This window comes from Mus caroli, chromosome 5 (assembly GCF_900094665.2).
Source record: "Mus caroli chromosome 5, CAROLI_EIJ_v1.1, whole genome shotgun sequence".
NCBI lineage: Eukaryota > Metazoa > Chordata > Mammalia > Rodentia > Muridae > Mus > Mus caroli.
The window spans coordinates 127,510,097-127,521,225 of record NC_034574.1 but is presented as its reverse complement, the minus strand read 5'-3'; the positions used below and the strand labels follow the sequence as shown (position 1 = coordinate 127,521,225).

Below are 11,129 nucleotides of genomic sequence, written 5' to 3'. Positions count from 1 at the left end.
GTGGCTCAGTGGTAGAGCCCCTGCCTAGAATCCCCCAGTGAGGGGCTGGGGGCGTGGCTCAGTGGTAGAGCACTTACCTAGCATGTTCAAGGCCTCCCATTTATTCTCTAATACTAAAAAAGAAAAAAGTGAAACAAACAACAAAGAACAAACCTGCTTGTCCTCCACCGTCCTCAAGCCAGCCTCCAAAGTGTCCCTATCATCCCTCAAAAGGTTACAAATGACTAGATTTACATCTGACTCTTATTACATAGGAGCAAAAAGAGGCCCAGCAAGGCAAAATATCTGGCCCCAAGATCATACAGCAAGTCTTTTCCACGGCTGGGAAGGGAACCCACAGCTCCTGACTCAGCTGAGGCTCTTTGCAACAGCTCCTGTTCTCTTTGTTTAGGCCTTGATTACAGATAAACTATTCCTTCTCTTTTAGGTTTGGGCCCTGGTGTTGGTGGGATTCCCGGTGGAGTTGGTGTTGGTGGGATTCCCGGTGGAGTTGGTGTTGGAGGGGTTCCTGGTGGAGTCGGCCCTGGTGGTGTTACTGGTATTGGAGCTGGTCCTGGCGGTCTTGGAGGTGAGCTATGGTGGATTGAGTGGGACCAAGGGTTCCCTGGAACCTTCACGGGTGCCATCTTGAATATTCTTCCTCTCTCTCCAGGAGCAGGGTCACCGGCTGCCGCTAAATCTGCTGCTAAGGCAGCTGCCAAAGCCCAGTACAGTGAGTGCGCTTTGATTTCTCTCTGCTGTCCCCACCCACCCCCACCCGGCCAGGGCACATAGCCACAGGACACAGCCTCTCAGATCCATCCCTACTGTCTTTAAGATGCCCATGTCACCTAGCAGAGGGCTCAGAAGTACAGACCCAGCAAGAGGGAGGCCTGGCTTCCAGTCTTGGTTCCCAAGATAGCTGAGTGGCTTCCGGCTTCTTTTAGTTTATGTATCAAGTGTGCGGGGGTCGATGGCACAGCTACACATAGAAGGTCACTAGGAGAATGTAAGAGGTTCAGGGTGAGGATGCGCTTCAGATGATAGAGGGCTTACCTAGCATGCACGAAGCCCTGGCTTCCATCCCCAGCACTGCCTAAAACAGGCATGGTGGTGCATACCTATAAACCCATCCCAGAGCTTGTGAGATAGAAGCAACGGGACCAGCAATTCAAGAGTACCTTCAGAGCCAGGTGTGGTGGCACACGCCTTTAATCCCAGCACTTGGGAGGCAGAGGCAGGTGGATTTCTGAGTTCGAGGCCAGCCTGGTCTACATAGTGAGCCCCAGGACAGCCAGGGCTATACAGAGAAACCCTGTCTCAAAAAAACAACAACAACAAAAAGAGTACCTTCAGTTTAAGTCCAGCCTGGGTACCTGAGACCTTGGCATGGGTGGGAATTAAATAGATTTTCTCCAAAAGCTAAGAATGGTAGTGCACACCTCTAATCCCAGCACTTGGGAGGCAGAGGTAGGCAGATCTCTGTGAGTTTGATGCCAGCCTGGTCTATATATAGTTCCAGGCTAGCAAGAAGACCTTGTCTCAAAAAAACAATAAGAATTGGGGCTGGAGACATGGCTCAAGGGTTAAAAGCACTGACTGCTCTTCCAGAGGACCTGGGTTCAATTCCCATCACCTAAATAGCAGGTCACAACTGTCTATACCTCCAAGATCTGATACTCACACAAACACACAGGCAAAACACAAATGCACATAAAATAAGAATAAATTATTTAGATACACAATAATAAAAACATGGAATCTGGTGTAAGCCGGCAGGACTAAGCTGGGGAGGAGGCCTCTGCTCCCTTGGAGGTCTGACTCAGCTCCTGAGTTAGGGCGCCTCCCAGGGGCAACATTCCACATATATAGAACCATCTACTACCATCCTCTCTGCAGGAGCTGCCGCTGGGCTTGGAGCTGGTGTCCCCGGATTTGGGGCTGGTGCTGGTGTCCCCGGATTTGGGACTGGTGCTGGTGTCCCTGGATTTGGGGCTGGTGCTGGTGTCCCTGGATTTGGAGCTGGAGCAGGTAAGGAAAATTCTATAATTTGGTAGAAAATACACTTGAGCTCAAAGAAAGAGGACCCACCTCCTCCCAGGACTCTATCTCTACCCAGCATCCATTAGGTTTTCCTGAGCTGGCAAAAACATATGGGTACAGGCCTGCCATCTCAGCTACTCAGGAGGCTGAGACATGAGGCTTACGAGTTCAAGACCAGCCTGCCCTGTAGAAAGGCTCCAAGGCTGACCTGCATAATATTGTAAGATGCTATCTTAAAAGATAGACAGACAGACACAATACAACAGAGGCTAGTCCAGTAGCACAATGGTTAGAGCACCTACCTAGAACCCCCCAGTGAGGGGCCAGAATATGGCTCAGGGGTAGAGCCCCTGCCTAGCATGGGTGAGGTCCTGGGTTCCATTTCCAGTACCAAGCAGAAATAGAGCAAATGGGGTAGTAGGGGAGAGAGGGGATGCCCAACAACTCCAGAATGTAAGGTTTTAGAGGGAGGTGTAACGAGGCTGCAGACCAGTCAAAAGAGCCCACCTAACACCCACAGAAAGGAAGGTAAACGTTTCTTTCTCCAGGCCAGTCTGTTATCTTTCTGAAAATGCACTAGGACAAGGATATCACTAGGAACCCCAGTTCTTCATCATGTGACTGCTGAGCCTCACTATGGGCCCAGTCACAGTCAGGCAACACTGGGCCTAGAGGGTATAAGAAGGGACAAGCATAGGAGTACCAGTTGTACAATGTCAGGGTAAAATACTGGAGCCTTGTGTCTACAAGTAGACCCCTCCCTGCCCCCTGGCTAGAGTGCTATAGAGTTTCAGGGCTTTAAAACATATGATCTAGATAGAAGTCAGGATGGGCTTCCTGGAAGAGGTTACAGAACCCTGGGTCCAGAACTCAGCAACTGATTTCTTTCCCTTTTTCCACAGTACCTGGATCCCTGGCTGCATCCAAAGCTGCTAAATATGGTGGGTGCTACACACCAACTGGTCCCCTTGTCACTCCCGCCAGCCTTGACAGTATAGGGCTGGGCAGTCATTCTGAGGGACATCTGAATGACAGCCATAGTCCTACCACTTGCCTATTAACCCCTGTGTGGCAGCCAAACACACCTGCTGTGCCTGACATGGTGGTACACACCTATAATCCTAGCTCCTGGAGAGTGGAGCCAGAAGGCTACCCTTGGCTACAGGGAGAGTCCAGAGCCAACCTGGGCTGTAGTATATATACCCTGTCTCACCTACAACAACTCCTAACTCCAAGCTCCACTCCAACCCTGACAGTTTCTGTGGAACAGAGGGAATGTCACTGATGTTGGTCCTACAAGGCTGGGCAGCTTCAGCCCCCGCTCCACTCTGCCCTTTGGCCAAGGAGCCATGGAGTTGTGGATATTCCTTGTGCAGGCATCCCCAGGCCTCCTTCCTCCTTTTCTGTCAGCATGACTTTGCCCAATACACGCCAGCCTGGAGGACGTGGCAGACCCGCGCGCCTTGCCACTTGGCACTCTAGCCAGACCCACACTGTCTGTGACCCCCACATTCCTGGCCTCCTAAAGAGCCAGGCAGGGGGGCCTCTGCCAGGGATGCGCCAACTGGCCACAGTTTGTCTACTTGAGGCCAATTTCCACCTCGGAAAATCCCATTCCTCAGCTACACACACACACACACCCACACACACACACACACACAGCCCCTGGTCACCCACAGCTTCCTCTCAGGTTCTGTGCCAGCTGCTCTTGGCCCTAGTCAACAGACTTTACCAGGGAAACACACTAAGGAGCTCCTGGAAGAGCAGCCACTGGGGCCTTTCCTGCCCTTAGGACCTTGAACACAGCATTCTGTTTAACCTCTTCCTTGCCTCAACCTTCTCATCGGTAAAACTGGTATGACTGCCTAGAATGGCAGATCACACCTGGAGGCCAGCTTTTCAAAGGCTGAGGCAGGAGAATCTCAGGTTCAAAGGTAGCATGGCCTAAAGAGCGAGAGCCTGACTCAGAAAAAAATAATCCAAAGAAAGATGAGTGCCTGCCTGGGATTCCCAAGCAAAGGGCTTGAAGACATGGCTCAGTGGTAGAACCCCTGCCTAGAATCCCCCAATGAAGGCCTGAGGCCATGACTCAGTGGTAGAGCCCCTGCCTAGAATTCCCCAGTGAGGGGCTGGGTTTGCGATTCACTGGTAGAGAACTTGCCTAGAGTCCCACAGGTCTAGGTTGCATTTCTGCCTTATGTCCCTAGGGTATGAACACATCTTTGAGAAATAGGACTCTGAAGGTAGGATGCTACCTGTCATCCTAGCAGTCAGGAAGCTGAAATGGGGCCAATAGGTCATGAGTTCCAGGTCAGTCTCAGCAACTTAGTGAGACCATCTCACTAGGACAAAAAGAAAAGAAAAGAAAAAAGGAGGGGCTGGAGAGATGGCTCAGTGATTCAGAGCACTGACTCCTCTAAAGTCCAGCTCTGACTCCAGAGGTCCTAAGTTCAATTCCCAGCAATCATCTGTAATGGGATCCGATGCCCTCTTCTGGCCTGTCTGAAGACAGCTACAGTGTATTCATATACATAAAATAAATAAATACATCTTTTTAAAAAAGAAAAAAGTAGCTGGGTGGTGGTGGTACTTTTAATCCCAGCATTTATGAGGCAGAGGCAGGTATATCTCTGAGTTCAAAGCCAGCCCAGTCTACAACCTGAGTTCCAGAACAACCAGGGCTATACAGAGAAACCCTCTCTTAGGGAAATTAAAAAAAAAAAAAAAAAAAACAGAAAAACAAAAGTCAAAAGAACAAAGTTCTAGGCATATATATAGAGAATATAGCATATGCCTATAAACTCCTGTACTTGGGAGATGAAAGCAGGAGGGTCAAGAGTTCTAAGCCATCCTCAGCCATGCAGAAAACCCAAAGCCAACATGAGCTATAAGTGATCTGGTCTTCAAACGACAAATGAAAATATGGGTACTGTCCCTTGGTCCTCTCTCCACAGGAGCAGCAGGTGGCCTTGGTGGCCCTGGAGGTCTCGGTGGACCTGGAGGACTTGGTGGGGCTGGTGTTCCCGGTGGAGTAGCAGGTATGTTTTTGCTGTCCCCAAAATGGGTTGGCTGGAAATGGAGCCTGAGACTCCCATGCAGTTCCTCCTTGAGTCCCTGTGTTCCCAGGAGCTGCACCCCCTGCTGCTGCCGCTGCTGCTGCCAAAGCTGCTGCTAAGGCTGCCCAGTATGGTAAGCAAGAGTTCAGCTTCCCTGGCCTATCCCTGAGCCCCTGGGGCCCAGCCACTTTCTGGGCATTGGGAATCCCAGAGATGACTGGGAGCTCAGGGACCCCTTGCCAAGAGGGTCTTAATGAGAGTCTTCTGACAGTGTGTGTAATGCATGGGTCTCCCCTCACTCAGGCCTTGGTGGAGCCGGAGGATTGGGAGCCGGTGGACTGGGGGCCGGTGGACTGGGAGCCGGTGGACTGGGAGCTGGTGGACTGGGAGCCGGTGGACTGGGAGCCGGTGGACTGGGAGCTGGTGTAGGTAAGCTGCAGGCCTTGGAGTTAAGGAGTAAGTGAGGTTTATGAGAAGGAGAAAGAGGCATACCAAAGCCGGTATGAAGACAAACAGACTGTCATCCAGCACTCAGGAAGCGAAGGCAGGAGGATCATGAGTTGAAGGCTAACCTGAGCTACTCAGGGAGTGCAAGGTCAGCCTAGGATATGTTAGATCATGTCTGAAAGCAAAGGGGTAGAGAGCTTAAGCAAGCAGGAACCGGGCTGCCCGCTGACACAGAGGTCCCTAAACACCTGTCTTCTCCTCTCTGTCAACCCACCAGGTGAGGGCTTATTAGCATATTATAGTCAGACCCATTTCTCAGACAAGAAAACTCAGAGACTGGAGAGGAATTACTTCCCTAAAGTCTCTACCATCATGGTGGATGTGTGCTTCTCTCTCTCTCCTCTCTCTGCCATTGTGTCTCCCTACCTAAACTACCCTGTGTGCGGTACTCCCCAAGACTAGACATAGAATAGCAGCTTAATGTCCAGGGAGATAGATCACTGGTAGTGCACTTGCCTAGAATCCCCCAGTGAGGAGCTGGGGGTGTGGCTCAGTGGTGGAGCCCCTGCCTAGAATCCCCCAGTAAAGGGCTGGGGGTGTGGCTCAGTGGGAAAACCCCTGCCTAGAATCCCCCAGGGAGGGGCTGGGGGGCATGGCTCAGTGGTGGAGCCCCTGCCTAGAGTCCCCCAGGAAGGTGCTTGGTGCTTGGCTCAGTGGTGGAGCCCCTGCCTAGAGTCCCCCAGGAAGGTGCTTGGTGCTTGGCTCAGTGGGAGAGCACCTGCCTAGAATCCCCAGTGAAGAGCTAGAAGCATTACTGAATGGTATAACACTAGCATGCATTAGATCCTGGAGTTCATTCCTAGCACCAGAGAGAGAGAAAGACAGAGACAGACAGAGACAGAGACTATTAGAAAGATGGGTGTGATGGAGGAGGGATGGTGGAATGGTGGGATGTGGATATGGGTGGACAAGTCAGGGGCAGATGCTGATCAGCTAAATGGGCTGGAGTGGGAAAGAGAGGTGGCTTTGCTGAGCTCTCCTGTGCCTGTTTCCTCCAGGTGTGTCCCCTGCTGCAGCTGCTAAGGCAGCCAAATATGGTGAGATTCCCCTGTGGCCTCCCTGTCCCCAACAGGCTTGCACCCCCATTACCACGACCCACACCTGCCTGTCTCATGGTACCCCTGAAGGTCTTGTCCAGAGTGCCAGCAGCCTTGTGTCCACCCTGACGCCCCTCTGTCCTCTCCCCAGGTGCTGCTGGCCTTGGAGGTGTCCTAGGAGCCAGGCCATTCCCAGGTGGAGGTATGGCTAACTCTTGTATTGTTCTCAGATCTGCTTGGCTCTGGGGGACAATCAGTGGGGTTCTGGAAACTAAATTCACGTGAGGTCTGTAAATGGAAAAATCGCTCTAGGACAGGAGGCAACTATGGAAGGAGTACCCGCCCCCCAAGTTGAGCATACTGCCAACCAAGCTTAGGGCATAAGCCACAAGGCACCACACAGGCATATGAGACAGAGACATTTAATTAAGAAAGGGACTTCAAGGCTTGAGGACATGGCTCAGTTAGCAAAGCATTTAAATGCAAACATGAAGACCTGAGTTCAAACTCCCAGTGTGCATGTAAAATTTGCAAGCTGGGGAGGAGGTGATTGGAGGATCCCTAAAGTTTGCTGGCCCAGCTAATTTTGCCAAATTAGTAAACAAAAGGTTTAGTGAGAGAACTTGCTTGCAGGCACAAATGCACTACACACAAACACCCCACAAAGAATGTGGCTTCAGTAGCATACGGCAGTGGGAAGGAGCTGGTACCAGACATCATGACCAGGTGATAAGGCTACAGCATGGCCTGCCACCACACATCACCAACCATAAGTCTCTCTTTCAGGAGTTGCAGCAAGACCTGGCTTTGGACTTTCTCCTATTTATCCAGGTATGCCCAAGTGTCCTGCCCTGGAACCCTGTTCTGGGCTCTGCCAGACTCTTCCCTCTCCTCTGCTCCATCTGTCCAGAAGAGCTGAGCTACCATCTATAATAGACCCAAAGATGAGCCCAGACACCAATCTGGTCCATAAGGACCTTTCTAAGGACAGGGACACCCTTCATATCTCTCAGTGTCCCTGTGGGTCAAAGAGCTTCCTTCTCCTGAGTAATACTTCTCCTGAGGTAAACTGAGGCTCGGAGACCACTAACCACTATTCAAAGATCCCACAGTGAGCAGAGACAGAATCAGGAACTCCTGCTACCCAAGTACAGGACTGGCCCGTTCCTATATCACAGGTCCTGCTCCAATCAGGGAGGAGCATGGCAGGCTCCCAGAAGTGGGCGCACTGATATTACCTTTTCTTCTTCTTACCCCATAGGTGGTGGTGCTGGGGGCCTGGGAGTTGGTGGTGAGTCTTCAGTAAAAAGACATCTCATAAACTAGCCTTGTTGGTAGAAGGAATCTTAGCACTATTGGGGGCTATGGAGGCGGAAGCAGAAGGATCAAAGTTCAAGACTAGCCTGGGCAATGGAGAGCATTCCAAACAACTTAGTCAACTCAGCAAAACTCTGTCTCAAAGTCTTTTATAAACACTTTTTTAAGGGCTGTTGATGTAACTCAGCAGTAAAGCAATTACTTAGAAACCCCTAGTGAGGGGCTGGGAGTGTGAATTGGTGGTAGGTTACCTGTCTAGAACCCTCCAATCAGTGGCTCAGCAATAAATCTCTTACTTAGAATCTTTCTGATACGTTACAGGCGTGATTCAGTGATAGAACCCCTGCCTAGAACCCCCCAGGGAGGGGCTGGGGGCGTGGCTCAGTGGTAGAGCACCTGCCTAGAATCCCCCAGTGAGGGGCTGGGGGCGTGGCTCAGTGGTAGAGCCCCTGCCTAGAATCCCCCAGTGAGGGGCTGGGGGTGTGGCTCAGTGGTAGAGCCCCTGCCTAGAATCCCCCAGTGAGGGGCTGGGGGCGTGGCTCAGTGGTAGAGCCCCTGCCTAGAATCCCCCAGTGAGGGGCTGGGGGCGTGGCTCAGTGGTAGAGCCCCTGCCTAGAATCCCCCAGTGAGGGGCTGGGGGCGTGGCTCAGTGGTAGAGCCCCTGCCTAGAATCCCCTAGGGAGGGGCTGGGGGCGTGGCTCACTGGTAGAGCACCGGCCTAGAATTCCCCACATAGGATCCAGGAGTGTCGCTCAGGAACAGAGCTCTTGTCTAGAATGCACTAGGTCAAGGTTCCGTCCCAATACTACAGAACTTGACTCTGGGAAGAAAGGTGTTAGCAAGACCAGAGGTAGGTGGGCTGATTGGCAGGAAGGTCTTAGGAGCCTACAAAAACAGGGTGGAGTTGGCACAAGGTGAGGATGCTGGTAGAAATAGGGGAACCCAGTATCCTCCCCACCTCATCCTTTGCCAACACCCCCATACACAGGAAAACCACCGAAGCCCTATGGAGGAGCCCTTGGAGCCCTGGGATACCAAGGTAAGTAGAGACTCTGTCCCTAGGGAAGGAAGACACAGAGTTAGAGGTCAATGCATATATTCATAGATGGGAGCAGGTCTAGGACCCTCCATGCTTACCCTTGGTGTAGCCTGGACATTCTTGCCCATGTCCCTCTCTGCGCAGAGGAGTCTGAGATAATGAGAGTGGGAAGGACTTCCAGGACAGACCACCAGATGGCACTAACAGGCCACATCTGGGAGAAACTACATGAGGGCTAGACACCAGCCTGTGCTACCTCCCTACCCCAGGCTATCTATCTATCCCCAGGTTTGCTAAACAGGTCTTCTCAGAATTCAGCAGGCTGGGGCAGAAGCATTGGCCAGCCTGGACTCTGTAGGAAACAGTGTCAACAACAACCCAAACCAGAGAGAGAGAGAGAGAGAGAGAGAGAGAGAGAGAGAGAGAGAGAGAGCGCAATGAGAATGTAGCTCTAGGTTTTATCCCTAGCATAGTATAAAACCAAGCAAGGTGGGGTATGCCTATAATCTCAGGACGGAAGGGAGGGAGGGAGGGAGGGAGGAAGGAAGGAAGGAAGGAAGGAAGGAAGGAAGGAAGAAAGAAAGGAAGGAAGGAAGGACAGACTAGCTTCTTTCAGATTTTTCCTGGGATGGAAGCAGACAGAGGGACCAAGCTGACCATCACTTGTCTGTGCCTTGTCCCAACCCAGGTGGGGGCTGCTTTGGGAAATCCTGTGGCCGGAAGAGAAAGTGATCTTCTGGGGACCCCTGACTCGCGACCTCATCAACGTTGGTGCTACTGCTTGGTGGAGAATGTAAACCTTCTATGACCACCCCCTCCTCCATCCCCCTGACCCCCACCTGGGAGGGGACAACAGGCCAGTGGCCTTGGAAACCCACAGGACAAGGAAATCAGACAGCAGCAGCCATGCAGCCCTAACCAGAAACTCCCCCCACCCTACATCAGAGGCCAGGGCGGGTGTCCCATCTCTTCCCACCCAGGAGCTCCCCCCCACAGTCTCCATCTCCAAGGGAAATTGGTGCTACATGTTGGTGCTTCTTCTTTGTGGGGGGAGGGAGGAGGGAAGGGTATCCCAGGGGGGATTGCCCCCTTCCCTGAAGCCCCTCTATTAAGATGGTGCACACCTTTGTTGGGCAGTCCCACCTCCCCCTGCCCACCAGGAGCCATTCCTGGCTGCATCCCATTGGTACCCAAATACCGGAAGCCTTGACGATGGATTTGGTGACATGATCCCTCTCTCTTTGGGTCCCCTTGTCCCTGCCTCCTGTTACCAATAGCTACTTCCCGCATCTGGGACACCCTGGAGTCAGATGGCTCCTCACACTGGGAATAGCTCCCTTGTTCTTATGGAATCCACCTGCCAACCACCTATCCACCTACTCATCCATCCATCCATCCATCCATCCATCCATCTATCCATCCATCCATCCATCTGTCCATCCTGACTGCCTGGTGCCATTAAGCTGGCTGGGCATACCCACTCTCAACCTGGTTCACCTGTCATGGCAGCCTGTCCTCGTCCCCACCACACACCCCGATGCTGGCCTAGGGTGCAAAGGGTTGTGTGGGCTGGTTGTCCCCACATGCAGTACTGTAACCCCGTTCTTCCTGGAGCCACTCTTACAGAGCATGTCTCACCACCCCACCTCTTTGTGTTTCGCTGTGATAGATCAATAAAATATTTTATTTTTTGTCCTGGATATTTGGGGATGATGTTTGATTGTTGGTGTGTTCTTTGGGTTTATTTTTGTGGCTAATTGGGGAGAGAGAGAAAAAAAAAACATTTCTAATCTGGGGAGCTATATCCTCAGGAGAAAATTCATTTTAATCGCTTTGGTATAACTCTGGATGAAACACACATTTTTAAAAAAATCAAAAACAAAATAAGAAAAGAGAATTGATTGCTCTAGCAATGACTAATAAATACAAACTTTTTAAAGGCTATTGTCTTGGGTCTCTTTGAGGTTTGTATGCGTTGGTGTGTGTTCAAGTCCACACACACGTGTGTGCAGAAGCCAGAGAACAACTTTGAGTGTTACCTCTTGTGTACTATCTCTCTCTCGTTTGAGGTATAGTCTCCCCCTTACCTAGAACTCACCTAGCAGAACCACAGGGTTTTGCCTGGGTCTGCCCCTTCCCTCAAGTGCTGAA

At 51.6% G+C, this 11,129-nt stretch overlaps 1 protein-coding gene across 2 annotated transcripts in view; it reads left to right on the top strand.

Annotated features, from left to right (window-relative positions):
- The window catches only part of Eln (elastin), a 44,999-nt gene extending 34,321 nt beyond the window's left edge, over window positions 1-10,678 (top strand). For both annotated transcript variants that reach the window (XM_021163395.2, XM_029477966.1), the window contains exons 25-37: window positions 428-568; window positions 653-712; window positions 1,879-2,010; window positions 2,925-2,963; window positions 4,977-5,060; window positions 5,149-5,211; window positions 5,382-5,507; window positions 6,584-6,622; window positions 6,774-6,824; window positions 7,409-7,453; window positions 7,884-7,913; window positions 8,928-8,978; window positions 9,667-10,678. In XM_021163395.2, coding sequence (XP_021019054.1) covers window positions 428-568; window positions 653-712; window positions 1,879-2,010; window positions 2,925-2,963; window positions 4,977-5,060; window positions 5,149-5,211; window positions 5,382-5,507; window positions 6,584-6,622; window positions 6,774-6,824; window positions 7,409-7,453; window positions 7,884-7,913; window positions 8,928-8,978; window positions 9,667-9,710 — 905 coding nt within the window. In that variant the 3' untranslated portion in view covers window positions 9,711-10,678. The remainder of the gene's footprint in view (window positions 1-427; window positions 569-652; window positions 713-1,878; window positions 2,011-2,924; window positions 2,964-4,976; window positions 5,061-5,148; window positions 5,212-5,381; window positions 5,508-6,583; window positions 6,623-6,773; window positions 6,825-7,408; window positions 7,454-7,883; window positions 7,914-8,927; window positions 8,979-9,666) is intronic.
- Window positions 10,679-11,129: the final 451 nt, after the last annotated feature.